Source organism: Lepidochelys kempii, chromosome 13, assembly GCF_965140285.1.
Source record: "Lepidochelys kempii isolate rLepKem1 chromosome 13, rLepKem1.hap1, whole genome shotgun sequence".
NCBI lineage: Eukaryota > Metazoa > Chordata > Testudines > Cheloniidae > Lepidochelys > Lepidochelys kempii.
Window position 1 is genome coordinate 21381266 of NC_136392.1, and position 20759 is coordinate 21402024.

At 43.1% G+C, this 20759-nt stretch overlaps 1 protein-coding gene across 3 annotated transcripts in view; it reads right to left on the reverse strand.

Annotated features, from left to right (window-relative positions):
• Nucleotides 1-20759, reverse strand: part of TOP1 (DNA topoisomerase I) — an 88351-nt gene that overhangs the window by 9788 nt on the left and 57804 nt on the right. For 2 of the 3 annotated variants that reach the window (XR_012154700.1, XM_073309736.1), the window contains exons 8-15: nucleotides 17323-17423; nucleotides 10664-10779; nucleotides 7820-7941; nucleotides 6020-6142; nucleotides 4222-4409; nucleotides 3360-3504; nucleotides 2117-2260; nucleotides 243-428 (exon numbers count right to left, since the gene is read on the reverse strand). Coding sequence is in view for 2 of the 3 variants with exons in the window: in XM_073309736.1 (XP_073165837.1) it covers nucleotides 243-428; nucleotides 2117-2260; nucleotides 3360-3504; nucleotides 4222-4409; nucleotides 6020-6142; nucleotides 7820-7941; nucleotides 10664-10779; nucleotides 17323-17423 (1125 nt within the window). In the remaining variant the exon portion in view is untranslated. Of the gene's footprint in view, nucleotides 1-242; nucleotides 429-2116; nucleotides 2261-3359; nucleotides 3505-4221; nucleotides 4410-6019; nucleotides 6143-7819; nucleotides 7942-10663; nucleotides 10780-16925; nucleotides 17128-17322; nucleotides 17424-20759 lie in introns of those variants that run through there. The other variant, XM_073309737.1, reaches the window with a different exon arrangement.

The following is a 20759-nucleotide window of genomic DNA, read 5'->3' on the forward strand; positions in this document are numbered from 1 at the left end:
CTTAGAAAAGGAGAAAACTTCAATAAAGGTGGTTACTTCACATCAGAACCAGGCAGGTGGCAGCCTTACTCCTCCAAAGCACCCACAGAAAGGGAAGGTCAGAAGATAAGCGATCTTATTTTCTGCCTTCACATTTGGATAAAAAACGACGTACAGGAACTGCCACTTCTGGAGATTTTCCACCAGCCAGTTCCTCCTTTCCTTGCAACACTGCACGGGGACAAGAATGAGAAACATCTCACCCTCTTCTCAACGGGGACTTTGTTGTAGTATCGGATGGAGTCTTTACCGAGGAAGTCAAATTCAACCATGTATTCCTGGCCATCCAACTCCGGATGCAAATTAATGTGTTCCACTCGGAGGGAGCAGCAGCCAACGGTGTCCGCTGTCTCCCCTTCTTCCTTCTCATTACCAGCTCTCAGGGCAAGCTACAAATTGAACAAGAGAAGGGGAGGTGGGCAAATGGAATCAAAATAAGAGGTTTAGCATTTCAAACTGCTCTGGTAATTTATGGATTGTGGGGTCCTCTAGGAGTTTTGTCTGCCCAGTAACCAGGGTATTCCGATTTAGCGGGGTACAGTGTGTGCCTGATCCTTGAAGAGAAGGGGAGTACGGACATTCAGAGAAGCTAAAGACAGGTAACTCTCAAAAGGAGAGGTTTGAAACTTAGATTACTGACATTAAAATATAAATAGTTGGATACACAATGAAGTGCAATGGAAGTTATATGCCTGGAGCCAAAAGAGGGAGAAGACATCAAAAGATACATCAAAATCAGGATAAATAAAAAGTTGATTATATTTTAAACTGGATTTTTTATATAAATTAAAACATTAAAAAAACCCTGTTTAAAATTAAATTTGACATTATGACAACCTATGGTAAGCCCTAATTTACTATAATTAGTAAAATTATTTAAATAAAAAAGAAAGCTTGTGCCTTAGTTACTTTTGGTTTCATTTTAGCTAGCAGTTGCAGAGAGAACATATATTAGTGTTCTTCATTTGCACTAGTTTATTCAAAGGTGAGAGACACTGACAAAGCTGACCAAACAGGAAAGCTTTTCCTCTTCCAATATAGGCATACAAACCAGGTGGGAGAGGATGAAATCTATTAATGCTAAAGACATGGGACCAGATTTTCAAAGATATTTAGACACTTTAGGATATAGATAGGTTCCCAGTGGGATATTAAGAGCAAATAAGCAGGTTTAAAAATAAGAATCTGCATAAGTGTAGATTGCGCTATATGATAGCTTAAATAAATGTATATAGCTATAGCGTATCCTCCTCATTGGCCAAAAGTACCACCACATTTAGAGGCTACATATAATTGCAAACAAACACGTTTTAATATTACCTACCAAGGAGAATGAACCTTTCTTTAGGAAAATAACTAAAAAGTACACATGCAAAACAAGATTAAAAGCAATTATTTACAAAGTTTCCTGCTTGCTAATTTAAATCATGACTAAAATTATTGTGATTTAATTCAATCCACACTGATCAAAATGAGTAATTAATTGGTCACAGAAGCCACACAGCAGTGCTATCACTATTTGGGACACAGTTTTAAATACTACAATTACGTAAACTTGGTGACGGACTACAGTTTTCTTAAGTGTGGCAAGAGGAAATAGCACAGTTCACGTCGGAGTCGTGAGCTTCATAACTAAGTGGTAATAAAAAGCAGAGCATTTCAGTAGGAGTCAGAAACCACTGGAAGCCAAGGGCCATACACCCACCTGCAGAGCTCCCACTGATCCAACTGGGGGACTCTGGAATTAACCTAATTGTGACTTTTGTCTGAACAAAACAGTATTGCCCAACGTAGCCAGGTTCAGTATGGCAATTTATTGATCTGGATTTCCAGTTAATTGGGAGGAAGTGGAGACCAGAGTCACTCCAGGAGAAGACCTCTGGGTCCTCTGAGGACTGGACTTCTAATAGAATAACCAGTAGTTCTCTCAAAGCCCTTCAACTCCCTTATTTAATTTGTGAAGTGGGTGAGCGTTTCTATCAGAATTTTATTTGGGTTTAGGGACAGGTGCCCAACAGCCCAGCATCTTTATTCAGAATGAGGCAGGAAGAGGAAACTGCCAGAAATCAACCCTCACTTTATCAATGAAGTACAGTGCCACAGCTCTCTGTCGCACTTTCATCTCTTTGGACTTCCAGTCTTCTCGATATTGATTCCGTATCTTATCCACACACTTCTTCAACCTCCGAGCCGTCTCGTATTTCTGCCAGTCCTTCTCACCCTGCAGAGACAGTCACAAGAAAGTCAGCACACCTGAAAGTGAGCAGCAGAAGCAGAGAGAGTTCCTACTCAAACCTATGTGCACAAAATCACTGGGAATTCATTGCTCAAAGTTCTGCCTGAACTAAGTTCTCATGCAGTTGCACATCTTTCAGTAGCCATGACATCAAGTGCCTGCACAGAAGTCAGAAATCAGATGAGAGAGGTACTTGGTCTTCCAGGCCCCTCAATGTACAAAGGTACCCCCTCCTCTATTAAGGAGATTGCAATTTTCTTAGCGGTCCTCTTCTCACAATTAGAGACCCACTCAGTAAAGCCATAAAGACAGCAGAGTGAACTCATTTAAAAAAAGATTTGAATAGCACATTAGATGTGTGTGATGATACGGTTACTATAGGTCAGCAGAAATGATGTCCCACCACACACTCAGGTCAAGACTCTTATTTCGCTCCAGGGGAGCCACCGACTAAGTGTAGTGGCTCTCTTAAAAACAGGCAATTTTCCTGCTGAGAAGGCCAAAAAATCTGTTCTACTAAAAAAGGAAATCCAATTACCTTCAAAATCTCATCATTTGTTTTACATGATTTGACAATTACCAGCTATCCGTGCCTACATAGGGGTTTGTTCTTCTCAGAACATCACCTTCGCCTCCATCTTGCAGTGAAGTTACATAACTGGATTTATGCCTTTTCAATTGACTGACACCCAGCACGTAGTTAGGAATTCACTGCATGATCAGGCAGGAGACACTGGGGCCAAACTTAGAGACAAAACTGGCAGAAATTTTCTTCTACGTTTACTCCAGAGCATGAAAGGCTCCCAACTAGGACGGGAACATCCTTTCATCCAGAAATCTGAAAGTACTTCATAGATATTATTCAACACCCCTACAGAATAGCTATTACTCCCTATTTGGCAGATGCGGAAACTAAAGCAAAGTGACTTGCCCAATATCACACAGTGAGTCAATGGTAGAGTAAGAAAAAAGTTGGTCTTGCCTCCCTGTCCGCTGCCTTAACCACTAGATAGCCACACTCCCCCCCTTAAGAGAGTTGGTTAAGATGCAGCATGGCCAAGCAACCTTCCAAATAAACCATTACCTTGATTCTAGAGCTGGGGTTCAACATGATATATTTAATAGATCCTTGGATGTTTTCTGTCCATGACACCAACCAGGTCACCTTGTTATCGTGCCGGACCTCCTTCCATTTGTGACCTGGAGGAGGTGGGGGAACTTTGGAATCCCTGCATAAGGTAACAAAAACAGCGAGAGGAAAGAAGTGGTCTTAATAGACCCCAGGTGACAAAATATAGATGACCAGCAAAGATTAAAGTGTTGATGGACAGCAACAAATATTAAACAAGTCTCTCTCCCTACTCTAGTCTGGGCAACTGCATTTCTGTAGCGGGATAGTAAGATGAATCAAAATGAAAGTCAAAGATCAAGAGATACACAGTCATGGTTATGCTTCTTATGGAATTATTCCCTTTTGTTAACTATTGTGATAAGTAGCATTGTTGGGAAGCTCGTTGCTTTGATTTGGGGATGTTTCTGCAGCTTCACTGGTCTACATGGAGAGGGAGAAGTCTGAAGACCCTACACATTGGTCTGTTGCCTCTTAGGAAACAAGAAAAAGTGGGAGATCCATACATAAAATAAATACCCTTTGGCCCCAAGGGAATAGAACGTAACAGGAGCTGCCCTGCACTGTAACAGCAGATGCTGGTGTTGATCAACACTGAGGTGTGTGGACAGAGCTCTGTGTCTGTCTTATGTAAAGAATGGCTTGTAGACAACTGATGCTTTCGTTATACTTCTCACCCTTCAAAACACCTAAAATGACCAAGAAACCCAACACATGAACTTTTGAATGCTTAGATGCCATGTCAAGTTACATATATGATAAAAAAAGGTTATCCTAACTAGTAAGCAAAGCAAGGTGCAAAGCATCCCATGCTCACTTGCTGCAATTAATGATGATGTCTTCTGGCATGATCCGTCTCTTCAGCATGCCCATTTTGGGATGGTTGCCACGCCCTCTGAAGAGACCAGGGGGTTCAATCTTGAAGTTGGCGATCCTCTCCTTGTGGTTATCCATGATACAAAAGCCATATTCTTTTAGTAACCGCTCATTCTCCTCTTTGATTTTCTAGGAAGACACAAAGCAGGGGGATTGCACTGCACCCAAAGACACCAAGTAGCTCAGTGACAGAACGAAGCAAAATTAATTTATTATTTGTATTGCAGTAGCACCTACAGGCCCCAATCCGGACTGGGGCTCCATTGTACTAGGTGCTGTACAAACACTGAATAAAAGGCAGTCTTTGCCCAGAACAGCATACAATCTAAATGGCAAGACAAACAGAAATAAAGTCAGGAACTAATAGTGAAGGCTACGATTTTGTCACAGATGTAACTGAATTCATGACTTCCAGAGACCTAGTGACTTCAGACCGTGGTGACTGGGAGCTGCAGGGTCTCCCCACTACCCCTGGGGCGGGGGACCTTGGGGCTCCAAGCTGGAACCCCCACAGCTACCCAGCCACTGCAGGCAGTGTGGGGACTCTGCAGCTCCCCATTTTGTTAGGGATATTTTTAGTAAAAGTCAAGGACAGGTCACGGGCTTCCGTGAATTTTCTTTATTGAAACTGCAGGACCTGTCCGTGACTTTTACTAAAAACATCCAAGACAAAATCTTAGCCTTACTAATAGGCTAATGTAATACATGCAACATGTACAATTTTTTCTAAATTTGTAATTACATTTCACTTGTCTCGGACCTATTTCCCCAAACCAACTGCCTCTCCATTCCCCTCTGTCCATGTGCCACAAACATCAAGTTTAAGGACTTTTGATCCACTGCATTTAACATCATGTTGTTTAAAGAAACAAGCTTCTCACTTTGAGACCTAATAACACAAGGTTGAAAGGTATGAAGAAATCAATCAATGCATCCTTAAATGAAGTTGCACCAACTGAGAAGTGGACCAAAAAAAGCCCCTTCTACTCTATTAGTTATCTGGGGTGGGGTGCGTGTCAACCAATATTTATCAAATAAAAAGCTGAAAGCCAGAAAAGCCAGGCACATGCTCTTTTCCATATTGGGAACCTTTGAATCCTGACACCATGGGGTTCAACTGTATTGGGAAAACCATCCCCCATCCAATTAGAGGAGCTCTGAACCTCACCACTTAGGACAGTTAAACTAGAATTACATTACCCAAGGCACTACATGGAACCAGATTTAGATCTTGTGACAAGTTTCTAGTTCTTACTAAAGTGGGTATCTAGGGGTTGTGTGGGAATGGAGGGAAGACATGCAGATACTCCTTGAAAAAAAACCAAACTCTTTGTCCTAGTAACACCGTGGTGCTGAAGGAGAAAGGGCCAGAAATGTTTTATCATCAGAAAGAGAACTGCAGTAGGTGGAGGTTTCTTGCTAAACATTGCTCTCGACATATTACCTATGCAGACATGTTAGAGGAACATAAGTGACACAAGGAATCTCAGGGATGTTACTAGGAAACAAGCCGCTGGCCTCTTAGTCATCACATTAAGATCAGCAGAGAGACAGACTTTTAGCTAGAAGTGCAATACTTCTGCCAATCCCCGCTAGGTGGGGAAGGTTCTAGCAAATCCCTTCAGCGTGAGAGGAGTGACAGACTGCGCATAGATGATATGGCCAGAGAAACGAGTAAAGGATAATGATAAAAAAACACCTAAATGGCTAGAACAGTCTTCTACAATTCCCTAGAGTACCTGTTTCTCTTCCTTGGACATCTGTTTCCTAGCTTCTGACTGAGCTTTGAAATACTGGCTCATCTGGGAGAAGTCACACTTGTTGAGGTTGGTGATGGTACTCTTTTCTTCTGAAGTCATTTCCTGGGAGGATGAAAGTAGAGCTTGAAACCTTCTTATAGTTAGAATAAGGATATTTAATTGCCCCTCCCAGCCCCTAAAAAGGTATCAAAGGGCAAGTGCCGCTAATAAACACAGCTTCTGCCTGTCTATCAAAGAGCTGTCAACTTCTAGTAAGTACTCAACCTAGTCAGGGAGAATGAGAAAAGGATGAAGAGGGTATATGTGGCACACAGAACATTAAGACTGTGTCTGATCTTTGCACGCACGGAGTGTATATTCTATTACACAGCAACCTTTCAAACCACTTAGCCATTCAAGGGTTGACGACGTTACTGGGGGAAGGAGAGGCCGCCAAGGTAACCTGGGCCAGCTGCCTGAATATGCTTATTCTCTTGGCATGCTTATACTGGTTGGGGTGGTGAAGTTCCTACTTCGCAAGACTGAGAAAGGGGCTAGCCTCTGATACAAAGGTAGTGATGGCTCTTCAATTCCACAGTTTCAGTGGGGCAAAGATTCATACAATTCCAAAGCCAGAAGGGGCCACTCTGATTGTCTACTCTGACCTCCTGTATAAAACACAGGCCACAGAACTTCTCCAAATAATTCCTAGAGCAGAGCTTCTAGAAAAACATCCAATCTTGATTTTAAAGTGGTCAGTGATGAAGAATCCACTACGACCTTCGGTAAGTAGTTCCAACGATTAGGAACTTTCATTATTAAAAACATGTGCCTTATTCCCAACCTGCATTTATCTAGCTATGACTTCCAGCAATTGGATTGTGTTATATCTTTCTCTGTTAGCCAGAAGAGCCCATTATGAAATATTTGTTCCCTGTGTAGGTACTGCTAAACTGTAATCAGGTCACCCCTTAACCGTCTCTGTTAAACTAAACAGATTGAGCTCCCTGAGCCTATTGCTATAAGGCATGTTTTCGAACCCTTTAATCATTCTCCTGGCTCTTCTCTGAACCCTCTCCAATTTATCAACATCATTCTTGTATTGTGGACACCAGAACTGGACACAGCCACACCAGTGCCAAATAAAGAGGTAAAATAACCTCTCAACTCAGTATTTCCCTGTTTATGCATCCCAGGATTGCATTAGCTCTTTTGGCCATAGCATCACATTGGGAGCTCACGTTCAGCTGACTATCCACCATGACCCCCCCATCTTTTTCAGAGTCACTGCTTCCCAGAATAGAGTCCCTCATCCTGTAAGTATGGCCTACGTTCTTTGTTCCTAGATGTAGACATTTACATTTAGCTGTATTCACACACATATTGTTTGCTTGCACCCAGTTTACCAAGCAATCCTGATGCTCTGTATCAGTGATCTGGCCTCTTCATTATCTGCCACTTCCCCAATTTTTGTGTGATCTGCAACTTTGGCAGTGCTGATTTTACATTTTCTTCCAGGTCATCGATAAAAACGTCATGATCAGCTCAGCCATGTCACATCACATGCAAGTATGACTTGCAAAAGTTCAACCCTTGTTCGTTTAAGAAATATTTACCAGGAGGCCCTTCTTGGAAAACTACAGCGTAAACAGGAACTTTCAGTGCTGACATCTGAGCCAGCCCTTTGGTCTCTGCCTCGCACTAGCATTTTGTGCACCAAGTCAGAGTAGCCCATTTCTCTCTCTAACACTCAGGAGAAAATGGCCGTGTAGGCTGTCATCTCAGTCCAGGGATCCGTACCTTTCTCCAGTCTTTAAAAAAGTTTTTCCTGAAGATATCCTTTGTAGTGTACTCATGATCAAGCATTTTTGCAAAGAATGTAGCAACTTCTTCTGCTTTGGGGCTCAGCTTCATTACTTTACCTATGAGAGAGGAGGTTTAAAAAAGGTCAGCTGAAGATGTTCATCCCCTAAATCATTCTGTTTTTTGCACTGTGATGTTTCAAGAGATCTTGGAACCCTTCCATGCAACTGTGGACTGCTGTGGATGTACAATACACAGCCAGATTAGCCACCCTATGGAAGTATACAGTTTGTCCTAGTATTTCAGCGAGGTTTTGTTCAGTGTGCTGTATAGCACCACAAACTAGTGTCCCTTGACACTAAGTATGGGATGCAAAGGGAGTAGAGAAGAATGATCAGACTATTGAGGCCTAAAATTTGACTTGCATTAAAATAGTTATTATAACATCTAGATCATATGATATGATAATATGGCTTTTATTCAATTCCATCTTCTGCCTCTCAACATCTTTACTAAGCCAGGAGACAACAAATCATTTAGCCTTCCTATTCCCCTCACACACACACACACACACTGTTTAAAACAGGTCAACTTCCTGTCTATGAATAGGCAGCTATTTCTAGCCAGGAACAGAGGCAAATCTCTGCCAAAGCACGCGCCAGTGACACCCACAAGTAGGGTAGTAAGTGGTGCCAAACACTCATCTCCCCTCGCACAGGAAGGTAAGTATGTGCGAACTCTACCAACCAATGGAATGAGAGATTCAGGTAACATGGGAATACACTCCAGTCTCTCCAACTCCTCATACTCAAAATAGAGTCACATTTAGTTCTTTCAGTGATCGGTGAGGTCATATTTCAGCTTGGTTGCAGGATCACAATAGAGCCTTTCCTCAAAATGAAATCACTGTGAAGAAGAGATCTTTTGGGAGTGAGGAAGAAGAAACTGCTGAACATTCAAGGTCTACCTTTTCTACTGAGCATGCCTCTTCAGTCCCAGATCTCATTGTTGACATCACATTATGCTCCGGCGCTCTCTGAGAAATATTTTGAATGCATCTCATGGATACAGCTAATAGCGAGGAATATTTTAAATCCCAATTGCTTGTTGAAGAGTCAGCACCAGTGATTTTTTAATTGACTCTTTTACCTCACAAAAGTCACTGCCAGAACTGTTGATGTTAACTGTTTATTAAAATACTGGGGAAGTAAAATGTAGTCCTCTTGATTCACTAAGTGAAAGATTTACATTATATGCAAAAATTAAAGTGAGGAAACTATCTGCCCAACCTAAAGAACTTAAGTCAACAAAACATAGCAAAGGAAGGCTCACTTAGGCCAAAGATGATTGAATACGTCACACTAGAAACTAAGATACCAACAGGATTGCTGTTAATTTAATTGTAACAAATATACACTGTTTGTTTACTTATAGCAGGAAGCAGCAAAACAGAAGGTTGTAAAGGAAAAAGGGTTAAGGTTGAAAAAGGTGCCAGTGATCAGCTGGTAAGATGTTTTGGGGGTTAAATCCCATTAAAAATTGCTCAAAAGTTGCCTACAGTTGGCACAGAGTAACTACTGGCCTCGGTTGTTATTTCGTAAACAGAACTGCAGAAACAGACTTGCTTGGATTGAATTTCATCCCTCACTTTCCCTTCTTTCAAAGGCTTGAGCAGTCTTCCTGTGATGGGACTACAACTTCAGTACTATGGAATTTATCAAGAGCCCTGAAGTTAGTAACTCTGCTTAAAAAACAAGAGCAACAGGCTACTTCGGCGTCCACAGCTCCTTTACAGGAGTCTGGTGCTGCAAGTGACTGGGAGCTCTAGCAACAGCTCAGGCAGTAATTATGGACACCCTGTCAGATGGAAGCCGGCATTCTGCTGCAAAAGCAGGACTGGTCCTGGGATGGACTCCTCTACTCAGAGGAAGCTGGCAGGTGGTTGACCAAATGTGGAGTACTGAAGGCTAGAAGTTATTCTAGGGTAATCTCTGAATTGGACAATGTCTCCTGAGCACAGACAGTAGGATGCTGAGCAGATCTCTCACAATAGCGTGTGTGTGAATTCAACACCTCATTTTCCTAGAGATGGTCTTTGGGGTGGCTTGGACATTTGTTTGAACGTGTTACTGATGAAAAAGAATCTCACCACTTCTAATTTTAAAACTTCCACAATGTTTCATGGGAACAGCCCACTGCTTCTGAAGCAATTTTACAGACAGATGCCGCTTTAGAGTGAAAAATTCAATTTTCATCCACTCAAGTACCTGTCACTTAATCTAATCCCTGGTTAATATGTTCCTCCATTTAATATGATCATACCTGCAGGAACCAAATCATCATTTATATTAAAATAAGTTCTGCCTTTTATTCCGATCACTTCAGGCAGGTGTTATAGGAAAAATTAATTGGATATAGAAAGCTGCAATTGAATTAATAATAATAATAATTTTGAAAAAAGAGACCCCAACACTGAATGAGAAGGATGAGGGCCCAAGGAAGACCAGCAATAATGAAAAATAACTACAACAACATGGTGCCTTGGTCAAACGTCGTCACTTATGGTGTAAGCATTATCACATGCTACATGAGCTGTGACATGTACCCTTGTGATCACAGTGAAAATAAATACAATTGCTTATTTCAATCCAAATAGATTCTAACAGAGGTTTCCTTGTTTCTATAAAGCTTATTCCTCTTTTTATGATCCCTGGAATTTGCTTATAGAGCAAATAATTAGCCTGGACCACCACCTCACCCCACTACTTCGCAAGAGAACCCTCATCTCCTATTCAGGATGCCACAGTCTAGCCCAGTAAGCGTGAACCCTTAACAACTTACCATCATAGTAGAACTTGACATTTTCAGGCAGAGGTTCATATGGCGGAGCAAACACAGGACCTTTGTGCTCTAGGAATTTCCATTTAATACCTTCAGGATAGCGCTCTTCCTCCCACCTTTAAAGAGAGACCGACAAGCTGATACAAACTCACCCTCTAGCCATCATTTCAGTGTCTACACGGGAGGGTGACATATAAAAACAGTAAGCAATCACTGCACTGCATTTCAGAGTTCACAATGAGCAGTACACAAGCAAAACCTAGAACACCAACTGCCATCTTTTTGAAAAGCATGGAACAGGCTCCAGACACAAATTAATGCTGTTATGCCAGAGTTATATTCAACTGAGTTGCAGCACGGATGAGATTAGCCCATCATGTTCTTCACCAAACAAATGCATGCATGTGTACTTAAGAAAGGAAAGGACTGAATGCCAGGTATAGTACAGGCTTCTTTACAGCAAACTGTCAGTTTAACGAAGCCCTCATCTAACTTCCAGTCCAAGATCTCTTCAGAACAAATATGGACAACAGCAGCAAATTACGTGATCACTTTCTGATGTGGACAGATGTTCCAGTAAGGATAGACATGACAAAGAGAAATTGATTTTCACTTGTGACCTAAGCAAACTCAGGTGTTTCAGAGAAGAAATACTAATTAATTAATCCCCTCTGTCACCTCGCGCTCCTTTCCTTTTTTTTTTTTCCTTCCATAATAAAGAGAACATGTTCTCTAAGGCAAGCACAAAACAAAGGATAAGGACAAAGGTGCCCTAAGGCTCCTACTGCAATAATTAATTAGGTCCCATAATAACCATGAGGTAGGTATTACTATTTTCCAGCTGAAGAAATTGAGGCAGAAAGGTTTAGAGACTTTTCTGGTGTTAATCAATGGCCAATGACACATCCAATAACAAATTGAAGAGCCCCAAGTCCTGGCTTCCCAGTCTTTTGCTCAAACTACCACACCACACTCCTTCCATACATCTGCACTGATCTTTTGTTATAGTGGTGTCATAAATATAAAGGGAAGGGTAAACCCCTTTAAAATCCCTCCTGGCCAGAGGAAAACTCCTCTCACCTGTAAAGGGTTAAGAAGATAAAGGTAACCTCGCTGGCACCTGACCAAAATGACCAATGAGGAGACAAGATACTTTCAAAAGCTGGGAGGAGGGAGAGAAACAAAGGGTCTCTGTCTGTCTATATGCTGCTTTTGTCGGGGACAGAACAGGAATGGAGTCTTAGAACTTTTAGTAAGTAATCTAGTTAGGTATGCGTTAGATTATGATTTCTTTAAATGGCTGAGAAAAGAATTGTGCTGAATAGAATAACTATTTCTGTCTGTGTATCTTTTTTGTAACTTAAGGTTTTGCCTAGAGGGATTCTCTATGTTTTGAATCTAATTACCCTGTAAGGTATCTACCATCCTGATTTTACAGGGGGGATTTCTTTACTTCTATTTACTCCTATTTCTATTAAAAGTCTTCTTGTAAGAAAACTGAATGCTTTTTCATTGTTCTCAGATCCAAGGGTTTGGGTCTGTGGTCACCTATGCAAATTGGTGAGGCTTTTTATCCAACATTTCCTAGGAAAGGGGTGTGCAAGTGTTGGGAGGATTGTTCATTGTTCTTAAGATCCAAGGGTCTGGGTCTGTAGTCACCTAGGCAAATTGGTGCGGCTTTTTACCAAACCTTGTCCAGGAAGAGGGGTGCAAGGTTTTGGGAAGTATTTTTGGGGGAAAGACGTTTCCAAACAGCTTTTCCCTAGTAACCAGTATTTGTTTGGTGGTGGTAGCGGCCAGTCCAAGGACAAAGGGTGGAATATTTTGTACCTTGGGGAAGTTTTGACCTAAGCTGGTAAAGATAAGCTTAGGAGGTTTTCATGCAGGTCCCCACATCTGTACCCTAGCGTTCAGAGTGGGGAAAGAACCTTGACAAGTGGCAATAAAGTAATTGTTACATACCACTGGGACAGGATCTCCTGCTGAGAAAATAGTCTATTTCACCTTAGCATTTATGCAGCAGGGGGACACTATTATCCTGTCACAGCATTCGATCTCTTAATCACCCAGCCAACTTGCTGGACAAAAAAATGCCATGTTTCTCCATGCTGCTCCTGATTCCTGTATCCCCAGGCCCCTAGCCAGTTTCATGCTGGAGTGAGTCATCAGCTGGGAGAAGACATACATGTACTGGCAGCAACGCAGGAAATGTTGTGCACAAATAAGTGCTGGTTGCTGCAGCCCTAATTAGATAACAGGATCACTGTATAAGAGACAGGTACCATATAAATATATAATAAGGCTTCTCTCTGAGGGAGCCCTAAGTGCTTATTAGCCTATATCCATATAGTGTGACAGGGTCAGGCCAGATGGCTATAGGAGAGTAATAGAAGGCAGATATATTAGCCCCAGGCTAAGTAGGTCCCCTTTCTCTGAGTAAGGTAAAAGGGAAAGTTCCAGAACAATCAGGAACCTTCTGGAGACCATTAAGACAGGCTGATTAGAACACCTGCAGCCAATCAAGAAGCTGCTAGAATCAATTAAGGCAGGCTAATCAGGGCACCTGGGTTTTAAAAAGGAGCTCACTTCAGTTTGTGGTGTGCATGTGAGAGCTGGGAGAAAGAGGTGCTTAAAGCTGAGAGTGAGAACATGGACTGTTGGAGGACTGAGGAGTATAAGCATCATCAGACACCAGGAGGAAGGTCCTATGGTGAGGATAAAGAAGGTGTTGGGAGGAGGCCATGGGGAAGTAGCCCAGGGAGTTGTAGCTGTTGCACAGCTGTTCCAGGAGGCACTCTAAACAGCTGCATGCCACAGGGCCCTGGGCTGGAACCCGTAGTAGAGGGTGGGCCCGGGTTCCCCACAAACCGCCCAACTCCTGGTCAGACACAGAAGGAGTTGTCCTGGACTGTGGGTTCATGAAAATGCCCAAATTGAGGCCTGCTGTGAAGCTCAAAGGCAAGCAAATCCACCCATAAGCGCAAGATCCACCAAGATAGAGGAGGCACTTTGTCACAATAGGCACGGCTGAAATGCAGCCACAGCCAGAGAGGAGACCAGGAATCAACTGGGACATAGCACACTGCTATGATAGGATGATACTGTTTTTGGCCAAAGCACCTTGACCCACCTTTACTTTTACAAGATGTGCAGTGAGATCCTCTGTGTCCAAGCAGAGCAGACAGAATCTCAATTGTTATAAGCCTCAGAGTAAAGACACCAACGAACCGAGGGCTTCCGTTCATGACACTGCAGTTTGTACCATGTGGGTGTGAACTGCAGGGTGGACAAAAGTGCTACATTGTAACTGCCCCACATGTACGCCGCTGGCACGAACTAAAAGGTAAATTTTAGTTCATGTCAATTTAGCCCTCTAGGGCTATGTTAATGTGAACTAGGTACCTCTTAGTTTGAGCCAGTAGGCTCCACATGGGGCAGTTACAGTGCAGCCTTTTGGCAAGCACTGCAATTCACACCCCACGTAGTCCGCAGTGCTATGCAGTGGAGACAGCCTATGTTTCGCACATCTCGACGTATCCAGTTTGCAAGAGCAAAGGCTGAGCTGATCACTTTGAGACCCGAACCTGTAGTACTAGGCGATTTCTAACCTGAAGTTTCCAGCACGGAGAAAAAGGTGACTCCTGAATAGTGGCTATTTGGCGGTGAAGAGGGAAAGAGATAGTCTGCCATGACTAAGGCTATGATTCTGTCACGGGTGTTCTTAGTAAAGACATGGACAGCTCACAGGCAATAAACAAAAATTCACGGCCCGGAACCTGTACCTGTGATTAAATCTTAAGGGGGACCAGGGCCGCTGTGGCAGGCTGCCTGGGGACTGCTGCCCAGGCTGCCGGAGCAGTGACCGATGTGGCTGTCCCCAGAGCTGCTCCAGCAGCGGCTGGTGAGGCTGTGTCCCCCGGGTCACTTCAGCAGCAGCCGGTATGGCTGTCCCCCGGGCCACCTGAGCAGCCGGCCCCAGAGCCAGCTGCTTGGGCAGCCCTGGGGTAGGCCAAACTGGCCCCTGCAGAAGTCATGGAGTTTGTAGAAAGTCACAGAATCCCTAACTTCTGCGACCTCTGTGACAGACACGGAGCCCTAGCCGTTATTGTTGCAATACTTTAGGATAGATTTGCTACTATTACTTTTAATGTTTGTTTGCCTCACTAGTCCCCTCACCAACACCGCTCCTGACATTCCCTTGTAGAGATTTTGTACCACTGAAGCCATCCTACTCTCTAGTGATGTTGGAGGTTAGATTCATTGTTTTGTGGGGGCACTTCTCCGGTTTGGAAGTTGAGCTGACTCCAAAGTGGTTGTGCCTTCAAATAGGCTGTTCCATGCTAGAGGACTTCAGACTGTAATTCTGTGCTCTAGAATCAAATTCATGTTAAAGAATGTGCTTCCTCTGACTAAGTAACTCAAAGACAGCAGCAAAACTATTCAATCCACATTCCAATTAGGGATGCTCAAGACTGGACAGACATCGCTCTTGAAGCAGGGGCGTGCAACTAATGGATAGAGCACTTGACTGGGACCCAGGAGCCTGGGTTCTATTTGCAGCTCTGCCACTAACCGAGTGACCTTGAGCAAGTCATTTCACCTCTGTGCCTCAGCTTCCCTGGTTGTAAAATGGTGATGCCAATCCCATAATCACTAGAATTAAGATGCGCAAGAAGGCAAGCACTAGAGAAAACAACACAAAGAATTCAGATCTTCAGAAAACTGACTGGCATGGAACAAAATCCCTTGAAGAGCTGAGTCTGAAGTGCTACAAGATGGAGATGAAACCCATTTCACAAAAGACATGCTATAAAAAGCTGCAGATGGACCAAGCAAACACCAGCAGAAGGACATTCCTACCAACTGCCGGGTTTTGCACTTTCAAATACAGCTTTGCTCAGCAGTCAGCACAATTTGCTGAGCTCTGGCACAGCTAACTGGAATTATGCTGCCAAGACAGGCAAGTAGAAAGTTCTGTGGCCTTCCAATAAAGGCTTCCTGACAATACTGACTATGATATAAAAGGGGGAAATTAACTAGTAGGATACAGAGACAAAAACCAGGAAGGTTTGCTTGAGATAAAGGCAGAAGAGAGGCTTGTTAGGGCAAGAAACCATTTCTGGATCACCAGTTCTTTATGTACTAATGGTTACATTAAAACTGAAATAGATGAAAGCCAGACCAGAAAGAGGTCAGGAAGCTAGGAGGGAATTCAGAGAAAAGCACCAGCATGTTATGGAGGGGCTCAAATGATACACTTAGGATGAAAGAGTAAAACCTAAACATACAAGGACATTTGGTGATCAGCGTTGCATTTGAAATCATGACAATTGGAGTCAAATATTTGAAGGCTGTAAACACTCTGAGGAAGAGGAGTTATTTTAGGGTGATGCAAGGCATGATGGGGTGAAACTGAGCAATGCAAGGTGAATACTAAGAGGGGTTTCCCAACAAGGAGGTCTAATAAAACAGCACAATAACCCCTCAAAGGGAAGAGGTAGATGGAAGCTCCGAAGTTGAGTCATTCGAAGGTCTTACAGAGTGCTGAGATGACAGGAGTCTGGAAAAATATTTGCATTTGAAGCCAAGCTGTATTAAACTGTAGGGAATGATGAGGGCCAGTCCTCAAATACATGAATATTCATTACCCTACACATACTCTGGGGGACAACACTGGATTGTATCTGAGATGCCAGTACAAAACCACTCGTAAAGAAAAATTCATCCGCTGAGTCATCAAGCTGACAAGTTCTTCAAGGGGAAAACAACACAGGTGCCTCTCATATCCCAGAGCCAGATAATTTTCTCCCTCTTGCACTCAAACTCGAGAATCCTCATTTATTTGTAGATCTATATTTTTAAATGCCAATGTCAGTGAACGTTGAACTTCAGTCACTCCAGTTACATTACTTTTTGGATTCTGCGCAGGGGAAAAATGCTTCCCATTCAAACTGTATTTCCAGATTTGACAGATTAAATCTTAAATGCTTTTAAAAACCTCAAATAGAATGTGTTGATCAGCTTTCATTCATGTGTTCTTTAGGTAGTATCCCTTTTGTGAAGGGAGATTGTTGCACAGCTGAGATCAGACTGTAATAAACGGAGGTGAAAGCCAAAATTATTTCAACTGTATCCTTCTAGTTTAAGGAGTTCCCAGGATCAGGTTTGCCTTTGAAGTGACAGTGCTTCGTCTCCAATTAATATACCTGCACATAACCAAATAAACCTAAATCATCAATAAACGGAGGAGCTTTCATATTGCCTCATGATGGAGGAAACGCCTAGTGTCCGATCACTATGGGTAGCCTCTGTTTTACAGCAGGGAAGAGAATGGATCCATCAGCTTCTGGATCACTTGTTCCAGGATAGGAAGGAAACTAGTTCATTTTAAGGCAGCTCAGAAAAGCTGAAAAATGAATATCGTAGCACTTGAAGTTCTGATTTTTTCAACGTAAAGAATGAATATTCTGAAATGAGATTTTAAAAATGTTATTGAAAATTAAACCACACATTCAGAACACAAACCTTGATATGTGCCAACAGTAAAAGATAGTGGATCTGCAGGTCCCTGTTTATTTAATCTCTAGTCAGAGCACGATATAATGGATTTGAGGGTAAGCAGAGAATGACAAAAGGTTAATTTATCACAGAGATTTTACCATTTCCACTTTTGCTCTTCCTCTTTCTTCTGCTTCTTTTTCTTGTTGTCTCCTTCAGGGACTTTCTTATCTTTGCTCTTAGTTTTCTTGGCTTTGTTGTCCTACAAAGGGAGGACAAGGAGGAAAGGCAGAAGGATTATTAAAACACAGCTACGTTTTATTCAACAAGATATTTTTAAAATAGAAAGACTCTTACTTAGACCATGTCTACATTAGAAAATTTGCAGGTATAGCAATGTCGAATTGGGATGTAAATTTCTGTGACATTTCTGTGCTCTTGAAAGCCCTAGTGTATACATAGTTATACTGGCATAAAAGAGTGATTTTGCCCATAAACCCTACCAGCCCAAAGCACTTTTCTGCTGGCAAGTTGCGTCTACACTACGGTTTTCTCTGCTGGTACAGCTATTTCAGCATAGCTTTTAAGGGTAGACTACACCTTCAAGAGCTAAGCACACCAATTGGAACTGCTCACTCAAAAAATACATTTCACCAGCATCCCTCTGCCAGCAGACTGGGATCCTGGAGCACTGTTCCTGCCCAGCAAGTAGCTGAAATCTCGTCATTTTAATAGCTTCTATTTCCTTTCCAAACAGGGCAGGACCTCAGGGCCGATCTACAATGGCTTTTAAAAAGCACTCGGCAGCTGCTTTGAGACTGTTACAGCTAAACCATGTACCAACTTCTTTGCCTTTGAGCTGTATCACATCATCTGTGCCAATACCAAAAGTTAATAAAGCTCCTTTTTCCATTGATAAATGCATCTGTACGGAAAGAGGGGCGTGCTACATGGATTAGTCTGGGAGCATTAGAGCTGATCTACACTTACAATTTAAGTCAACATAGCTGTGGTGTTCAGGGGTGTGAAAAGAAAAGGAGTACTTGTGGCACCTTAGAGACTAACCAATTTATTTGAGCATGAGCTTTCGTGAGCTACAGCTCACTTCATCGGATGCATACCGTGGAAACTGCAGCAGACTTTATATACACACAGAGAATATGAAACAATACCTCCTCCCACCCCACTGTCCTGCTGGTAATAGCTTATCTAAAGTGATCATCAGGTTGGGCCATTTCCAGCACAAATCCAGGTTTTCTCACCCTCCACCCCCCCACACAAAAATTCACTCTCCTGCTGGTGATAGCCCATCCAAAGTGACAACTCTTTACACAATGTGCATGATAATCAAGTTGGGCCATTTCCTGCACAAATCCAGGTTCTCTCACCCCCTCACCCCCCTCCCAAAAACCACACACACAAACTCACTATCCTGCTGGTAATAGCTCATCCAAAGTGACCACTCTCCCTACAATGTGCATGATAATCAAGGTGGGCCATTTCCAGCACAAATCCAGGTTCTCACACCCCCCCCCACCCCCATACACACACAAACTCACTCTCCTGCTGGTAATAGCTCATCCAAACTGACCACTCTCCAAGTTTAAATCCAAGTTAAACCAGAATATCTGGGGGGGGGGGGGGGTAGGAAAAAACAAGGGGAAATAGGCTACCTTGCATAATGACTTAGCCACTCCCAGTCTCTATTTAAGCCTAAATTAATAGTATCCAATTTGCAAATGAATTCCAATTCAGCAGTTTCTCGCTGGAGTCTGGATTTGAAGTTTTTTTGTTTTAAGATAGCGACCTTCATGTCTGTGATTGCGTGACCAGAGAGATTGAAGTGTTCTCCGACTGGTTTATGAATGTTATAATTCTTGACATCTGATTTGTGTCCATTTATTCTTTTACGTAGAGACTGTCCCGTTTGACCAATGTAAATGGCAGAGGGGCATTGCTGGCACATGATGGCATATATCACATTGGTGGATGTGCAGGTGAACGAGCCTCTGATAGTGTGGCTGATGTTATTAGGCCCTGTGATGGTGTCCCCTGAATAGATATGTGGGCACAATTGGCAACGGGCTTTGTTGCAAGGATAAGTTCCTGGGTTAGTGGTTCTGTTGTGTGGTATGTGGTTGTTGGTGAGTATTTGCTTCAGGTTGCGGGGCTGTCTGTAGGCAAGGACTGGCCTGTCTCCCAAGATTTGTGAGAGTGTTGGGTCATCCTTCAGGATAGGTTGTAGATCCTTAATAATGCGTTGGAGGGGTTTTAGTTGGGGGCTGAAGGTGACGGCTAGTGGCGTTCTGTTATTTTCTTTGTTAGGCCTGTCCTGTAGTAGGTGACTTCTGGGAACTCTTCTGGCTCTATCAATCTGTTTCTTCACTTCCGCAGGTGGGTATTGTACTTGTAAGAAAGCTTGACAGAGATCTTGTAGGTGTTTGTCTCTGTCTGAGGGGTTGGAGCAAATGTGGTTGTATCGCAGAGCTTGGCTGTAGACGATGGATCGTGTGGTGTGGTCAGGGTGAAAGCTGGAGGCATGCAGGTAGGAATAGCGGTCAGTAGGTTTCCGATATAGGGTGGTGTTTATGTGACCATTGTTTATTAGCACTGTAGTGTCCAGGAAGTGGATCTCTTGTGTGGACTGGACCAGGCTGAGGTTGGTGGTGGGATGGAAATTGTTGAAATCATGGTGGAATTCCTCAAGGGCTTCTTTTCCATGGGTCCAGATGATGAAGATGTCATCAATATAGCGCAAGTAGATTACGGGCTTTAGGGGACGAGAGCTGAGGAAGCGTTGTTCTAAATCAGCCATAAAAATGTTGGCATACTGTGGGGCCATGCAGGTACCCATAGCAGTGCCGCTGATCTGAAGGTATACATTGTCCCCAAATGTGAAATAGTTATGGGTAAGGACAAAGTCACAAAGTTCAGCCACCAGGTTAGCCATGACATTATCAGGGATAGTGTTCCTGACGGCTTGTAGTCCATCTTTGTGTGGAATGTTGGTGTAGAGGGCTTCTACATCCATAGTGGCCAGGATGGTGTTATCAGGAAGATCACCGATGGATTGAAGTTTCCTCAGGAAGTCAGTGGTGTCTCGAAGGTAGCTGGGAGTGCTGGTAGCGTAGGGCCTGAGGAGGGAGTCTACATAGCCAGACAATCCTGCTGTCAGGGTTTAACTTGAACTTCTGGTTTAACTTGGATTTAAACTTGGAGAGTGGTCAGTTTGGATGAGCTATTACCAGCAGGAGAGTGAGTTTGTGTGTGTATGGGGGTGGGGTGTGTGTGAGAAAACCTGGATTTGTGCTGGAAATGGCCCACCTTGATTATCATGCACATTGTAGGGAGAGTGGTCACTTTGGATGAGCTATTACCAGCAGGATAGTGAGTTTGTGTGTGTGGTTTTTGGGAGGGGGGTGAGGGGGTGAGAGAACCTGGATTTGTGCAGGAAATGGCCCAACTTGATTATCATGCACATTGTGTAAAGAGTTGTCACTTTGGATGGGCTATCACCAGCAGGAGAGTGAATTTTTGTGTGGGGGGGTAGAGGGTGAGAAAACCTGGATTTGTGCTGGAAATGGCCCAACCTGATGAT